The following is an 18,122-nucleotide window of genomic DNA, read 5'->3' as shown; positions in this document are numbered from 1 at the left end:
TAAAAGAGAGGGAGTCGGATAGACTGAAGGACAGACAGTCAGTCAGGTATAGGCAGGTAGGCAGACAGACAGACAGGGAGACAGGCAGACAGCAAACAATCATCGAATACTCACCATTCTACAAAATGGAAATATCTTGTTGTGATTATGTTTGATATTATTCAGTGCCTGTGCTATAGCTGAAATACAAGTATCCAAGTTTAGCATATAACATATTTACAATCAATTTTGATGTAGCGAAAATAAAGTTAGGTAGGCTAAATCTAGGTCATGCAGTATAAACCAGGAATTAAATCCAAAACTGTTAACGATGGAAACCTTCCGTCTACTGACAATGTCAGAAATGACACGTTTACAGTTATAACTGGCAGGCTTACCTCTTGATGTCAAAGCCCTTTAAAATTTTAAGAAATCGGATTGATCTGAGTGATAAACAAGTGCCCTGACCGGAGCATCTTGTTTAACATTGGTGGTCGAAATCATGCAGGCTATCGCTGCAGCATGTGGCGTAAAAAAAAAAGGCTTTGAAGCTGCATGTGGCGACGTTTGATCCAACAAAAGAAACCGAAATTCGCAAAATATGTTGAGATCACAAATAACCAACACGCACCGCAGTGCGGTCTATTGGCAGGTCGTTCTCATGGAGACATCCGTGTCGATCAAGAATAAACACATGCAAATGGAGAGGTCACCACGAACATCCACTAAAAAAAGATGCGCAATCCGTTTTACCGCACACATCTCCCTGTGTAGCCTCAACATAAGACACACTGTCTGCTCCGGTACCGAGAACAGTGACAACACCGCACCGTGACCGGAAGGCTGGAGATAATCGTACGACGGAGTCAGCAGTGCTGCTGATTGGACGGTTCACTCCTAATATTCAGCATCCAGTTGGCTCCATTTGTCAGCACTGAGGAAAACACACTGTTAAGCTGGGGGCTGGGCTATACAGCCTAACGATCCTTCAGATGGACTAAACCCGCATTTTAATTCGATGTAAATCTAACTAACCTGATTTTAAACGGAATAAACTCTAACTGAAACCTGTCACGTAGGCTTATTGTAGCTGTAAGTTGAAGTTGTTTAATTTCAGTAGCATGGATGGTGATGGCAGAGGTTACACTGGCACCTAGGGTGCAACGACCTGCTCAGCAATACGTTCACATATTTGAAATGAAGAGGCTCAAAATATGAATTATTCTTTATTTTTGTAGATTTATATAATATATGTTATTGTTCACACTGGATAAATACACTGGAGTCAAAAACCTGCATAATTAACCACCAATAAACACGTGTACCATTATCCTAGGCCTATAGTTAGGTTAAAACACCTTTAACCTTCGCAATAACAATGCTTAATATTGCCCACATCAATTCATAAGCGTTCAGTCCAAGCAGGCTTTTTTTTTAATAAACCACCATCAATTCCAACGATTTACACCTCAACAAGGAAAAAAAAAAGGTAAATCAGAGATAATCATAAAATAGTCAAACCACTTCACTCAAGTCCATCCCACTTTACATTAACCCTTCTTTACATGTCTAGTCCAAACAAATGTAGTCAATAACGAAAAGATGACACAAACTGTTCATATTGTAAAAAGAAAATCGGACAGAATCTTTTTTTTTTGGACAGAATCTCATCTTAAGCGCAATACAAATCGTTAGTCAAATGGTGCGAGAACGACAATGATTTGGGAAAAAAAAATCCTCAATCACCAAGGCACAAAGCAGAAGTGGACACCATCGAATGGCAACATACATTCATTAATAACAATAAACACATTCATATTCAGGGTGGTAAGCTACAGAAGGTAAAGCTGCCTGAAGAGTTTGCAGAAATGGAACAGAATAAATGTATGTCGATAGACAAATCAAAAAAATAACAGCACAAATGAAGCTTTTCTTATACAAACACAAACATGTCAATAGTAAGCTCTGTGAGTAAGTACATTTGGAACTCAATGCATCCCAATACTTTGGGCTGATTAGGATGATGAGTGGATAACGTTTGTTTCATTCAGCTATTTCCTGAAGTCATAAACCAGTAACTTCGATCATTCAAATGCAATTATTCTATAGGGCAGCACATTAGTCTACCAATCACTGTGCACCCACATACTTGTCGCCCTCTTTAGGATCTCCAACAGACAATATCAATATTGACATGCTGTTTCACACAACAGGGCAAACTATTTTAGTTCAGAAAATCAAAAAAAGAAAGACCTGAAAGCACAGTGATTGACCACATCATGGCTTTAACATTTAATTTCAATTAAAGTAAACAAATAAACTGCACAAATGGCAAAGCAGATTCTTTCTTTATCCTTTTACAAATTTAGTTTTTCTTCACAACTTTTAGCACAAATAAATTACAATTATACAAAAATATCCATATCCCTACGATAAACCATTAAAAAAAAAATAGCTTAATTTTTTACACAATGTTTTTCACACATTTCTAAGAAATTATGCCAGAATGGAAATCGGTCCAATAGGCATAATGGTAGTGCTTGTATGCGATTTTAAGCTGATTCATTCCTTTCCAATCACTAATAATATATAAAAAAGGACAAACGCAATAGCTCCTGCATGTTAATAGGCCTATACTTATAGTAAAATAGTAAAATAGCACTGAAACGTATTGAGGTTATAAAAAATGTTTTGTAGCCAATGAGGTAGTAGTATGGAGTGCAGCGCCCTCTGTATGCTAACAGTAGAACAACAACAACAATAACAGGCAGCCGTCTACTCGTCTACTCCGTCTGAATGATCATCTTATAGTCCAATTACTAATAGATAGGAAAATCTTACTACAATGCAACTGCAATACACTGTCTAGTTTGTCTCGAACTGCCACATACGAAAGACAACTATTCCTTTAAAAGAGACATTAACATTTAGAGCAAGGTTTGTAATAAGCAAGGGAGAAAGCAAAAGCATATAGTCCCTGAGGTATCAAGCATGTTTAGTTGAGTTATGACTTCAGTGCTTCAGTTAATTGAGACATTTTAAGACATCAAAATGATTAGACTCCACATACTCCAATGTACTTGATAGAAGAGAGAATTATTACCTTTGAAAATAATGTTTAGCTGAACAGTTATTACTTGTTCCACATACTGCATGTGGCATACTTCAAAGTGGTCTCATTAACAGTGTTTACTTTGTTTGTAGAGTATCCAATATTATATTATACCCGAGTTCAGCTTATAAGGTTATTGGTTGTACTGCACATTGACTTTTTTTCTTCATTAATTCTTACATATTCTCATGCGATACTCAGCCAGCATGTAAGGCTTCACAATAGCTCGCCCATTCCCATGGAGCCACAAGCAAACCATGGCCGTGGAAAGCTCTCTGCACAAAGCATGTCTGTATGTGCTGTTCCTGTTTGCACCTCCCCACTTCCTAGCACAGATATTCGGATACAGTAGGTAAACGAGGTAATTCACTAAGAGCTGTTGTCTTCGTAGGCACAATGGACGTGTGACAATCCACGATTTCCAAAAAAAAAAAAGAATCAGGCATTATTGTACAAAGTGTTGAGACTGATATAGTACAAACACGTGTGTGTGTATATATATATATATACACCGCAAAACTATGTGAATCAACCGGATCTCTCCTACACCTCCTCCTGCTGCTGCTCCTCCCAATCCTCCTTCTCCTCCTATCGCCACCTCCTCCTCCCCCTCCTCCTCCTCCTGCTCACATCTCCTTTTCCTTCTTGCCCTCCCGCGCACTGCTCTTCAGGAAGTCGCTGCGCAGCAGGCGGCAGAAGAGCACGATGTTCATGGCGGTCATGATGGCCATGCCCACGCTGCCCACCGTGTAGGACACCAGGGGCACGTTGTCCCGGTTCAGCACCAGCCAGCGCGTCATCCAGGCCAGCGTGTTGATGCGGAACACCACGTAGGTGCCCAGGTTGATAATGCTGTTGACCCGGTAGAGGGTGCCCGACGCCAGGTCAGCCATGCGCAGCATCTGCCGCAGGTGCAGGAACACCGAGTTGATCTCCACCAGCAGGGCCACCACGGCGAAGCCCACGAAGCGGAAGGACAGCACCGAGATGCCAAAGCACGTGATCACCTGGGCGGGGTGAAGAGAGACAGAGAGAGAGGTTGGTATTTTTACCATTTGCTTATTTTTTACAGGCCAATAAGTTGAGAGAGGTGAGAGAGACAGAGACTGTGAGTGACTGAGTGAGGGAGTTTGTGTGTTTCATACGTTTACAAAACGCATAGCTGCAGGCCTTAAACTTTCGGAATGAAAACAAAAAGCTGATTGATCGGCAGGCTAGCACTTGATGTGGAAACTTGAAAACAAATCATTTAATATCTTCCTCCAGTCTGAGTTTAAGATAATGTATGACAATGACCTTTGGAATTCAATTCTTATGAAACGCCTGTGATGTAATCAACAAATAGCCACTAGGTGGCGGCAGCCGCCATGAGCCAACTACAGAGAATTTAGCTGAACCGAAAATTCGATAATAGCGAGAAAAACAACATTAAGCCGAGACTGAAAGGCGTGCAGGCTTCATACCCTCCCACATTAGTGTTGTGGCAGGTGGAAAATCTGCACAACAGAAAAGCATTTGGCGCCAAAAGGGATTCCCGAATCCCTGGCAAGACTTGGTAGAAACCGTAACTAAACCATTCATAAATCCACCAGCCTAATTACCATCTAGAAGAAGACAAAAGGGCATTCTGATACAAATATAGGCATTTAGAAAAAAAAAAAGAAGTGCATATCGGATGCTGTGAACAATGGTAAGGGCAGTTTGGAAACGAATTAATAATAAAATAAAGCGTGGCCTATTATCCAACTATTGGTATTTTGAGAATGAACAGTCTTCACCTTGCATCTGTTTATATCCCTGTGAGTGAAAGGTCAGGGCCAATGAACTGGTGCCATGTTAGGTTTGGAACTAGGACACGTGAGCACGATCTACTGTTGTGTGTGAAACACACAACAGCTATAGGGTGGGGCGCTATAGGGTTAGGGGAGGGAGGGAGCAGGGAGTGGGCGGGAGAGAGAAAGAGAGCGAGAGCGAGGGCAAGATGTGTAAAATACATGAAGACACACTTGGAAGAACAGCACTGTGCGCGCCATTAGTACACACATCTTTAGCAAACAGTGGAAAAACACATGCATGGATAACTTGGTGGGGAAGAATTACAATAATGAAGTTACAATTCATTTTTACTAAAGAGATAGATGTAATAATTACAATAAAAAATGTCAGAAGCATAAAAGGATAGGATTTTAAGTAATTAATTGTTAAGTAATTAATCGTGATATACCTAAGTCACAGTACATTTACGTTAATTTAAGAGTTTACATCAATACAACTATCTCGTGGCACCACAAAAGAACAGAGTATCAGCTATAACAACAAAAACATGATGCATTCTGATATACAAGTCCTATAGGTAGCAGAGATTTTGACGTGGGCGATAAGACTAATTTAAACTCCGGAACCCTCCTCAGTGAAATTCCACTAGGGTATGGCAGGTATACTTCACGACCACTTATAAAATAGATGTAGCCAAACATCTGATATGGCCTTTCGTGTTTGAGGTCAGCAAGTGCAGCCGTACATGCACTTAAGAAGTGTCTGCAAACAGGCGCACAGTTTTTTTGTCCAGATTTTTGGATTCACCCTTACTTTAGTGTGTTGTCAGTTTCTGTTTTATCATCAACAATTTCTAAATAGGATAACCACTGAGGTAGGAGCAAGTGCAGTCGCACGCACAGTTCATACCATAATTTAATTTGAATGTGAAACACAATGAGCTTGATAAAAGAAACCTAAACATTTGAATCAGGCCCCTAGACCCGGAACACTGATATAAGTATTTTATGTAAGAGTTATACAAGTGTGTAGATGTAAGAGGGAAAAGGTTGTTCCCTAAGATTTTATGATGGTGGCCTCATCTTTATGATGCTTGAAGGACATAAAATAAAAGCGGTAGTGTTTACCATAACTTCCACGAAACTGATAACATTGCCTGTTGTCATGGGACGACTAACTGACAACACAAAGAGCACAGCAACAATCCAACCCTAAAGCTGCTTGCACACCGCCGCGCGACAACCGCCCTGATAACCGCCTCGCTGCCGGAAGGTTCAGCGCGGCGGTGTGAAAGGGCCAGGCGTTTTCAAAAGCGGCTGCTTCTGCTGCCGCCGAAAGTTTCAACACGGGGAAAGCTGAGCGGTAGGGCAAAATCTGTGCGCGTTCACGTGGGCGGCAACCGCTTCCTGGTTCAACAGCCGCTTTTGTAACCGCCTCCCCTCTGCCGCCCTTCCCTCATTGAAATGAATGGAGGCGGCGAGTTGCCGCGCGGCGGTGTAAAACCAGCTTAAGGTCGAGGCAGCTCAACACTTTTTTCTACCCACACATCATGATGATGAGGCCTTCACTTAAAGACATGTTTTCATGAGGCGTAGCCCAGGCAATTATTAACAGACAAAAGGGACAAAAATGTAGGCTTATCAGCCTGTTTAGCCAGCAAACGTCCATCCTAGGGGGACAATGGTTCCATCCTCAACCCGGCCACCTAGAGCATACGTTGACCATCTATGTCTCACTATTGATATCAATGATACGAGAAACCAAGCCCCGTTCTGTCAGTGACTGGGGGGTGCACACCGGGTTGGGTAAAGCCATGTAATCCCCTTGTTGAAGCCCAACATGAATCAGCATGAGCTGACGTTGTCCAGCTAAAGCCCTGTTAAGTCTGGTGCTTCACACAAGAGGCTACACGTCAACAACAACACCGACACACACAACCGTTTTCATAGTGGGTCTAAAGGTGATGGAAACCTCCTGACTATATTTAAAGTATTCACCTTCATGGATTTGCATGAACATGGTAAGGTTGTATGAAGACTGGGCGTAACTAGACTAAAAACCAGGTGTTTGAACCTGCTCTGTGTGAGTGAGTGAGTCAGATTTCAACTGCAACTTTGCCTTTGACTGATAGGCAAGATGAATTCATGGATTTGCATGAACATGGTAAGGTTGTATGAAGACTGGGCGTAACTAGACTAAAAACCAGGTGTTTGAACCTGCTCTGTGTGAGTGAGTGAGTGAGTGAGTGAGTCAGATTTCAACTGCAACTTTGCCTTTGACTGATAGGCAAGATGAATTCCAAACAATCACAGAAGAGATTCCAAGATGGGTCTGACATTAGCCAGGAGTTGTATAAGATCATTGTTGGCTCATACAGAGTCAACTCAAACAGAATTTCTCACAGCTCATATCAGTCCCCTACAGCTGATGTATGGCTATGCCAGTTCCAACAAATAATTGCTCTTAAATCCTACCAACAGGTAAGACGTGTTTAAGTTAAAAAAAAAAAAACACACAGAAAGGGCGTATGCTTAAAAAGTCCAGATCCCATCTGAATGAAACAAAAAGGGCTGAATAACAGTGCTATGTTTCCGTTTTTTTTTCAATAATGGCCTCCCACTAGGCTCAATTAGACATTCTGACTGATCCCAGAGAGGATTCGTTTATATGCAGGGCATTCTATGCAAATGTATGTATGGATATTTCCAGCCTGGTGTCTTTCTGACTGTATGGTTGCCATGTTTAATCAACATGTAAAGGCAACCTTAACCAGTATGTCCAACACTATTGTCATACATGTTGATTAGTCATGATCTCTGTACATTTTTCACTCATTTTTCAAAAAAACCTTCGGTAAAGAAGTGAAAGAGGATTTATTGGCGTGTATAAGAAAATCTAAAGTCAAGGTAACAATACATGTCCCCAACCAAAACAAATGTGATAACAAACTAAGAGCAGTGTTGGGAGGACTGGAAGACATGTTCAGAACCTATGGACCATGTTAAACAAGAGGATTGAATGGCAAATGGTGAGATATGTAGATTATCAAGGCCGTCTAGACTTGATTATTTAACACACACACACACACACACACACACACACACACACACACACACACACACACACACACACACACACACACACACACACACACACACACACACACACACACACACACACACAATTTTCATCTGGCATGCTGGCTATGAAAACCACCGTCATCACATGTATGAAATCAATTCAAACTATAGATTTAAGCCATTCTGTCAAACCTGCGTGGCAGTGAAATAAATCAACAGCGTTTTCTGATTTCTTTCTGTTAGGAGCATAACAGAAAGTAATGTGACTGAGCAGATGACCAGACGTGACCAGGAGACAGCTTCATGCTGCCAATCACCAGCGTCATTGGCCTTATGAGGAGTGAAAGCAGGGAAAGTACCAGGAGGAAGTTAGATATCTTGTATAAATCAGCATTACTTTAGGTGCGTTTGCCTTCTTGTTGTTGCATCACAACAAATAAAAAGACAATGGCCAAAAGCTATTCGGTCATCCAGTTGTTCCGCCTTACTACCCAAAAGGCTCCGGTTTTGAAATAAGGAAATTGGGAAAGTTTAGGGATATAGGAGCAGGGATCTGTTACCATCTGGTCCTGGTCAGATGTTTGGCAAGGAGCATCAAGGATGGGGCTTGAATTTACTCTGGGAAAACTAAATGGGATTATTACAATACGCTAAGAAAAGGCCTTAAAAGAGATGTATATAGTCTCATGAATGCATCACCATTCAATCATGGTCAAAATCATTCAAACATAGTAGAACCATGCACTGTCAGACTTTGTACCTTGCGTGTGTGTTTACCACACACACACACACACACACACACACACACACACACACACACACACACACACACACACACACACACACACACACACACACACACACACACACACACACACACACACACACACAGCTGAAGGCCGTGGCCACCGTCATGAGACCTGCGTTAGCCTCAGTCCGAGGCCGGAGACCAGCCAGCTGTCAGCTGACTCCAGCCACTCCACTGTGGAATTTCATTTTCATGAATACTCATCTGTTTGCTCTGACAGAAAGTCACTGAAATAATATTGAGAATTGTTTTCGCCTGCATCCCCATCACAGCAGAGAACAGAATTAATTGTCTGAAACCTTACATTGTGTGAATCTACATTGTGCAAACTGTACATTCTTACTGTGTGCATACTGTTACGTATGTACACAAGCACACACTTACACACAATTACATGCTCGACCAGGATGTGTAGGTGCGTTGGAGTTTCAGGAGTGTCTGAGTCATCGGGTGTAGCAAAGACCCAGTAGATCCCAATTGCCCCACCTAGCTGTACATCAAACTAGTTTCCCCATCTCAACATGACTAGAGATATGCTCCTCGACCCCCCCAAAAAAAAGTGTTCATGCCAATGGATCAGCCAATGTCAAACAGCTCTTTCACTGGAATTTTTGGTCTGAGAGTAACGCAATAAGGTATGTGCATTAAAAAACCGAACCAATCACACCGACGCAAATAATGCTAAATCCCAGCACAGGAGGGCGGAACACACTGGGAGGGGGAGGAAGAGAAAAAAAGGTGGGGATGTGTGGAAGAGGAAGGGCAAATGGGGGTAGGGAACTGAAGAGGGGACAAAGGCTGCTGGATGGATTATAGGGGGCTGCTAAGGGTATGCGTCTTCAGAGAGAGAGAGAGAGAGAGAGAGAGAGAGAGAGAGAGAGAGAGAGAGAGAGAGAGAGAGAGAGAGAGAGAGAGAGAGAGAGAGAGAGAGAGAGAGAGAGAGAGAGAGAGAGAGAGAGAGAGAGAGAGAGACTGGATTTTAACAGAGAACATGAACTGATAATAATTAACAGAAAGGACAACAATGAGAACTAAGGAACAAGAGAGGGCGAATACATTATTAATGTAATCACCTTAAAAACAAGGTGATGGTGTGTGTACATATGTCTTTGGGAGTCACTGCCAGTGTGTGTGTGTGTGTGTGTGTGTGTATGTGTTATTTTTGTAGACTGTGGTTCATGTGGAGACCAGATGTCTGTCATCGTGGCTGGAAATCTATGCTGGATGAGGGTTCCCCTGCAACACACACGCTCACCCCCCTCTTTCTTTTCTCTACTCTGTACTCTGACCTGGACCTAGTGTATGTACCCAGAATGCAGCAACTAGGCTTGTCTTCGACATACCCAAGTTCTCCCACATTACAGCACTCCTACACACCCTGCAATTGTTAGTGGCAGCTCCCTGGATCAGATTAAAGTCACTGGTATTTGTCCACTGTTCTGCAAATGGCTCCGGCTATACTGGATAATGTTAGTTTAAGAGAGCCACCCCTTGAGGGGAAAACCCCCATTTCAGGCATATATGGAAACAGTCCTTAACTTCCCTCAAGTCACCAAGAAAATCCAGGCAGCCCAGAGAAGATGCAGTCAGGGCTTAAAAGAGATAATCAGGTTTATGAAAGGCTTTAAGGTTGTGGTTAAGGTACTTCATACCATGGATGCTTCCATAGAAGCTCCCCACAAAACCAATATGATGCAATGTCTCATTGCTGCCGTACTACATTGTAGGTTCAGATGACAACGGGGGGCTAAAATAACAGTGAAAAGAGAAGGCAAGGCCAGGAAACCTGATGGGCCGGGAAGATAAGGCAAAGATCGGTAAAGACCAGTTATTCTTGTTAAACTACCTGGAGAGAGAAAACCTGTCATCACAGTGCTATGCAGTGTCACCACATATAGTTTCATTCATAAAATACAAATATGCGCCTCAGTCCAACAGGCTGAATCCCCAAGGCCTGGGGATAAGGCCAGAGGATGTAACAGAATGAAAAAAGGTGAGGCTGTTGTCTGATAAACTGGACAGGGGAAGAGCCGAACAGATGTGATTGGAAACCGCATGCCCTCCCTCGTGATGTTGCTGACATTAGCCCATGGGAGACTCGTTGGCTACCTTGACTCTCATAAACTCAATTCCACCTAATGAGAAAAGGGTGATGGTATTTGTGGAGAGGCATCCACCAAGATGGACATGTTATCTCCATGAAGGAAAGTTATCCCAACACACTGGGGTTTGTATTCCGGGTAACCGTAACGCCACTGACTTAGTATTTCCAAGCATGGTTTGGCTCTGTTTGCCAGTGCCTTAGTCTTGATGTCAATTTTGTTCAAACACATTTTTTGAACTTGTATTTTAATGACCTCACTGCTATGACTGCATCCGGTGTCTGACGCCAGTAGAATAACTGTATGACAAGCCAAGGTTAAAGGTCATGAGCTAATAGAGGATACGGACGCCCATAATTATCAGCCTCAATTGTGCTAGATGTGGAAATAGTCGCATGTTCTGGGTCTTTCTTCAACACTAGCAGACTGCAACAGTAACAAGGGAGTAACAAGGGAGGAATAATTTGAAAATGGAATGGAAAGAATTTGTTATTCCCCTCGTCCAGCAAGTTCTAGAGCAAGAACTTTTTTTTTATACAGCGTGTGCCTTTTCCAGAGTAAAATAATAATAACCTTAGAGACAGCAGATAAGACAAGAGCAGCCGTTTGAATGAGGTCAGCTAGGTACAGGAAACGGTCTTGGAAAACACTGTGACGATAGAATAGCAACAAGAATATAAGCAATTAGAGATTGTTACAATAGAGTTAATAAGGGTGAAAACGTTTTTATATCTTTGGCCACAAAAAAATTATCAATTACTCGGCTAAAATGCGATAGGAAAGTTTCCCTCCTTCCACAACCGCTACCACAAGCTAATTTCCGCACTGAGTTCATGTGGTCCTACAGTATTCCACAGCTGCGTGTTCCTATTCAAATGGAAAAACCTGAAGCATTGGACTCCAAAGACCCTGGAATCGGTGTCAATCAGACGTGAAGCGATACAACAATAGGGTCTGTGTCAGATTCTTTAGCCAGTAATGTATTCATACAGAATTCAGAATGATTAACATTATGGAATGGAAATTACATGGTTTGTATGAATGGTTCACATTCAGTACTGTCATGATGATTTCCAGGGTGCGATTTGTGAAAAAACCAGAGGGGGGGATAATTTTGAGAAACATTTTAAAATGTTTCAAAATGAAGACGGACCCTGTGTATTTTGGTTGTTAATTATTACGATGTAATGGTGAAAATACTTTGGGTGGGGGGGATAATTTTTATCCCCACCGAGGATAAAAATAATTCAGCAGAGGGTAGGACGTGTAAACCAGAGGGGGGGATAATCCCCACCATCCCCACCGGCAAATCGCACCCTGATGATTTCCCTATTGCTTAATGGCATAGCTGCAAGTGGCTTTAACTCTCAAGGCATTTGTCAAATGGTAGGTATTAAAACACACACACACACACACACACACACACACACACACACACACACACACACACACACACACACACACACACACACACACACACACACACACACACACACACACACACACACACACACACACACACATTAGAGAGTTCCGCCCACCATGAGTAATAACAATGACTTATGATGCACATTAAAAGACAGCAAGTATTTCCTCTTTCCACCCGCTCCTTTCCAAATACATCTTTGTTTTCCATTAATCCTCAAAAAAAGAAAAAAGAAGAGGGACTAAGTTACTAAATACAGAGCTGCACATCACTGGAAAAGGAAGGCGAGAGGAATAAAAAACAAAAAACACTGGCAGATACCCGGGTGTTGAGGGGTTGCGAGACAAACTGACCCAGTTTAGGGGTAGAGAAAGGGGAGAAAGGGTAAGGTCCTCGCCGTTTTCTCCCCACAGTGTGATGACCATCTGAGGGCTGCCAGCCAAGTTGGGGCTTCTTCTGACTTCGCTCCCAGAAAGGGATGGCGAAAACAACATTAACCTGCCTACTCTAAACTTAATAAGGGTGTACTGCAGTGAGAGTCATTACTTCTGCAGTGAGAATCACAACTACTGAATTGACAGCCACTACTACTGCTGTAGGAGCCACTACTACTGCTGTTGGAGTCAGTACCACTGCAGTGAGGGTCACAACTACTGCAGTGCCAGTCACTACTTCTGCAGTGAGAGCAGCTACTACTGCAGTGAGAGTCACTGCAGTGAAAGCCATGAGTACTGCTGTGAGAGTCCCGACTGCTCCTGTGAGAGTCAGTACTATTGCAGTGAGGGTCAGTACTATTGCAGTGAAAGCCACTAGTACTGCAGCAAGATGCTCAACTTCGGTAGTGAGAGTCACTGCAGTGAGTCACTACTATGGCTTTTAGGTTGATTCAGTACTACGGCAGTGAGGGTCACTACTACTGCAGTGAGTGTCACCACTATTGCAGTGAGAATAATGTTGTGAGTTACAACTGCTGTCTGAGTGAATATTACTGTAGTCAGATTCTGAACTACTGCAGTGAGAGTGATCACTAATATAAATAAATGTGCACCCCATACCAGTGTATATAATATGGCTGCTTTAAATTCCTTGAGCGGTTACTCAGTTGCTTTTTTATTGCTGTATGCGTTCATTACAACCCGTTATGCAACGTGCCTATGCACATTCAATGAAGCACTGGAATGTCACATACGAAGAATAAATGATTGCAATCCCACATCTACGGTTTCTGTCTCGATTCACGAGCGCAGAGGCTAAGCATGAAGATCTGTTCTCCTTTACCTAAAACGACATGGAACAAACTAAGCCTCTTTCTCAAACAAACATCTTTAGACAATGCCCAATATGAGTGTCTCTTCAACTCATGTGAATGCCTTTCATTACATTCCTTACTTTCTGGAAACCCTGTCATTGTAGAAGAAATACTGGTCTTTGGGATATTTTGACAGAGCTCAGGTTGTTGATAAAAAGATGGGTGGTTAGGGTCATAGGAGATTGGGGGAGGTTCTGTAAGACACATACCTGGCTGTAAAACAGGTCAAGGCTTAAATAAGGGGATCAAAACTGGCGCATATCTGGACTTTTTTTTTTGTTAATGATTAACTGATATCGGCCAACAAGATACTCTCCCAAGGATTCCCTTGACCATTGTGTTTGCTCAGTCTTCAGCTCTTGGCTGAATCACTTACCACCACATGATGAAAGAGAAGTTCCCAGGACTGACTGAGCTTCTGGTGCACCACCATGTCAAAGAAGTCATAGATGAAATAACCTGTGAAGACATCCGGTGTTAGTCAGTTTGGTCCTCTTCATTAGGCTTTTTATGCACCAACTCATAAACCCTCCAAATGCTAGTCGGCCTCCTATAGATCAAGAGCAGCCTCTTCCAACATCATGCGTGTCAGTGTGGGACCCTGCTTCCATGACTACAACGGGAAAGGCAACCAAGATGTGGCTTGATGAGGAGCTATTTATACAACGCCCACCTACCCCCAACCAGCTATCGGCTGTAGCCATGGAAACTGCTTTTCAAACAATGGAAAAATAACGAGGCGTTTAAGATGAGGAAGGACGGGGGGGTAAGAAGGAACCCTCTTTTGTGAATATGATAAAAACACATCCATCGATCAATGTGGGACTATAGGCCTCATGTGCATTTAATGTGGATTCTGTTTTGTTTTTTATACTCAAAAACATGAGCTGCTGTGTTCTTTTTTTTTATTTTCTATTTTTTATAAATGGATGTTCTTTCCTCTAACTGTTTCGATCTTTATGTTGCTCCACACATTTTAGGATAGTATCCCGCATAAGAAACCAACAGACTCTTAGTGTTTTTGACACGTCGATTGCTCTTGTATTTTGCAGGTAATTTGATGCCACTTCAATCCATAATTGTTTACATCTATGTGCACCAAGAACAAGCACATAGCACTAAACCTTTTAGTAGGCCCCAGGCAAGTATGGAAGCTCATCTATCGTTCTCTCTGGCATATGCGTCGGGCCCCCTTCCTTTCAGACAGATTTCCAGAAGGCCTGTCCCAGGTTGGGCCAATCACAGTTGTTAAGCTTATCTCGGGCAGGTTTGCTAGGATGACTGTACAGAAGAGCGGCCTATGGGAGCAGTGTTTTTTTTTTTTTTTTCATAAACAACCAAGATGTGTTCCACTGGGTTACAGTTGACCCTAACCCATTGTTGCCGCCCATTGTTGCCTCCCATTGGAAAATCAAAAACGAATATGCATTTGTGAATCGGTTAACAGGTACAACGGAATCGCACAAAAAAAAAAGAGGTCAGACGTCAACCCAGTTTATAGCGACAGAGATGTTGAGGAAGCTCGAGGGAAGTTGACTCGCTCGTTCCTTTTAAGGGTGCACTCACACTAGGCCATCTGTACTGTACTCAAGTACGTTTGCCCCCTAAAGTCTAGATCGTTTGGCTAGTGTGAGCACACCATCCGTACTCAGTTCAATTCCATGGCCTGAGCATACTTCGGAGAGGTGTGCTCAGGCCACGGTAAATGAGCCGACAGGCGCACACGCACGGAGATGCAACCTGAGCTGGATGACTTTTATAGTCCATGCAACCCTTCTACCCCATTAAACAATAAACATGGCGGCAAGCGTTTCACGAGTGGATTCACGTTGGTGCCATAGCGAAGTTGAGTGTTTGATAAAGAAATCCCCCGTTCGTCACGGCGCGGGCTTTCTTGGTTCACTGGAGAAGGCGTGGCTGCGCATGGAGTCTAGACCTCTAGAATAAATTGCATATTCCCTAGTGTTGTAATTTTTTTAAAATGAAGACACCCGCATGCAAGAATAAGTTAATGTCTGAGTGTAGGCTGCAAAAATGCCAACATATTCTTTATTTGCTGACCACTTGTTTTTTATCCCAACAAAATTCTCGTAAGGACAGTTCCTCTGCATCTCTCTCGTAGATTGCACCATCTTTCAACGTCTTTGTTTAATACTGCATCACCCTCTCTCCAGGGGCGTAGGAATGAGTTTAACATTGGGGGGGACACATATCGGAAACCTGACAGATCCGGTATAATTTTTAGGTGGGACAAATGCGCCTGTCTCCGATATTGGAGGGGACACGTCCCCTCCGTCCCCCCGGTTCCTACGCCCTTGCCTCTCTCACATGATCAGCAGCTCGCGGATTTCACTTTCTCTCCAGTTAGAACTGCTCATGATGGTATCGCTGTGCAGCAACACCTCTACCCAAGCCCCCCCCTTTGAACCGCGGAGCCGTCACATTTACAACAGAATGAAACCAAATAACCCGCCAATGTGTGCAGGGTCTGGGAGGGTAAATTGGGGTGCTAGCTCAAGCGGGTAATTTACCTCGGGCAGTGTAAACGTGCGGATCGTGCCGCGAAAAAGGCATGCATAAAACAGCATATTTGGCAGTGTAAAAACACTCAGTGAGAGAGGGCTGAATCTGAGGTAGAACAGCTCTAAAAACAACATAGTCAGTAAAGTGCCAATTGTGTTCTGTGTTGTTCTCCATTGTTGTTCTACTAAGCAGCGGACGCTTGCCGCTGACGTATTACGACGTGATGACGTATGTACAAGAGGCAACCGTACTCAGGCCCAGTTGAGATTGCCTAGTGTGAGCACAGGCCAGCGGCACAGCGGGGGGTGGGGGCAATCGTACTCGAGTACGGGGTCACTTTACCTAGTGTGAGTGCGCCCTAAGTCTGTCTGTTGTATGAGCCTGGGGTTGGGCCTAAAGCCACCAAGTGCATAATGACCGTCCAAATGCAAATGTGCAGTTTGAAGCCTGGCACAGTCAGGACAGAGCTGAATGGCTGAGTATACAATAGACCTCGGAGTCCGCTGTGTCCCCCAGAATCAGACCATGCCGTGGGTGGGGACCAGGGGGGGGGGGGGGGGGGGCCATAAAGGAAGCGGTTCCACTCGCTGCGGGTGTTGGTAGGGGGGCGGGGGGCCCCCCTACCAGTCCTCCGAGATCATGCACTGGTTATCCACATGGGTGTGGGACGTGGGTAGTATGGGGCTAGGTTGGTGCCTGGGACGAACCAAGAATGCCCTCCATTGATTTTAGCTACAACCGCTGTGTCACTAGGAATGCAGGGCATTCTGAGAATTCTGGGGGAGCCTGTGTTGAGCAACACAGATACATAGAAGAGGATTGGTTTACAAGACTCTTGCGATGCTGAATGTTGTAAAGTGAGTTCGATGGAGGACAGGGAGATAGCTGTTCTAACTTGGCAGACTGTCCATTTATTTCAGATACACATGGAAATGTTGTTATGCAGCTTGAATATCCAACAGCTTACCAAACAATTAAACTGTGTTATTTTTGGTAATGAGGTGAGAGAAAGTGCACCCATTTTTTAAGACACGTGCACCACAAATATTCGACCACAACGTCATTTGTATGCATTTTGTCTGGCTAGTAGGCCTACATTTTAAGCTAAGGTAAGACTTTTGAAAACGCCAGATCGCACGAATACATTGGGAGAATGTATGGAGTTGTCCTTGTCCCTCATCCCATCCCAATCAAAGGGTCGTACTCACCAATTGAAACTGAAACCAACGCGTGAGAAAAAACAGAATGGGTCTCTATTAAATCTTCAGCCATCTGTGGGTGAAGGAAAAAACTGAAAAGAAAGAAGTAATTTAAATCAAAAGAATGCGGTCCATTTTAATTAGTGATTTAAAAATAACACTAAAAAAACAAAATAACAAGCCCAATTGAGTGCCAAAAACGACTTACCAGAGTACTGCCCAGACGCCAGTGATGATACTGTGGACAAACGATGTACAGATATTTCTCCATCTCCATGCATTTTTGCACGCAGATTCTGGCATTGGTAGTTGTCCGAACGCATTATTTACCAATCGGAAAAAAACCGCGGACCCAGCAGATGTTAAAATCACTGAATTTAACTCCATGGTGTATTGGCTTTAGTGGAAAAGCTGGTGGTCGATGTCCCTCACTTTGTGGAATCCCAATATTCCAAAAACAATGAAAGATTAATATCCTAAAGAAAGACCAAGAAAAACGTTCTACTTGAGAAACAGTTTCAGACGAATTATTTCAAAATTGTTAAGCCTACATCAATCATCAAATTTTGAGAGACATATTCAGGCTGCTTTCCAAAGATAGAAGGCGTAATTGAATAATCTGTCAAACAACTTACCTCAATGTGTTGAGGATTTACATTCGAATCAAAGAAGCTGGGACAATAGACTGTGGCCAAGGTGAATCTCCTTTTTTGGGATCGATATGAGGTCGTGTTAGAGGGCAAGCTCAACGCCTGAGGTGGATCAGGTCAATTATAAAAGCTCATTCCTTGCTTGTGTAACTTTTAGG

General features: G+C 43.1%; 1 protein-coding gene across 1 annotated transcript; it reads right to left on the bottom strand.

Annotated features, from left to right (window-relative positions):
• Positions 1 to 1,206: 1,206 nt before the first annotated feature.
• On the bottom strand, positions 1,207 to 18,088 carry tlcd2 (TLC domain containing 2). Its single transcript, XM_079733287.1, has 5 exons — positions 17,950 to 18,088; positions 17,523 to 17,790; positions 17,324 to 17,406; positions 13,969 to 14,051; positions 1,207 to 4,098 (listed from the first exon to the last, which is right to left on the bottom strand). Exons 2-5 carry the CDS (start codon positions 17,699 to 17,701, stop codon positions 3,718 to 3,720), a joined length of 726 nt encoding a protein of 241 aa, XP_079589413.1. The 5' UTR covers positions 17,702 to 17,790; positions 17,950 to 18,088; the 3' UTR covers positions 1,207 to 3,717.
• Positions 18,089 to 18,122: the final 34 nt, after the last annotated feature.

Source organism: Pollachius pollachius (assembly GCF_949987615.1).
Source record: "Pollachius pollachius genome assembly, chromosome: 3".
Lineage (NCBI taxonomy): Eukaryota > Metazoa > Chordata > Actinopteri > Gadiformes > Gadidae > Pollachius > Pollachius pollachius.
This window is presented reverse-complemented; position numbering and strand designations above follow the sequence as displayed.

Bases quoted from the DNA above. Each gene is read 5' to 3' on its own strand.
- tlcd2 (XM_079733287.1), bottom strand. From the start codon at position 17,701: ATGGAGTTAAATTCAGTGATTTTAACATCTGCTGGGTCCGCGGTTTTT. The intron at 17,407-17,522 runs GTAAGTCGTTTT...CTTTCTTTTCAG, and splicing joins GGCGTCTGGGCAGTACTCTG to TTTTTTCCTTCACCCACAGA. The intron at 14,052-17,323 runs GTGAGTACGACC...ATGTCTTCACAG, and splicing joins GTTGGTTTCAGTTTCAATTG to GTTATTTCATCTATGACTTC.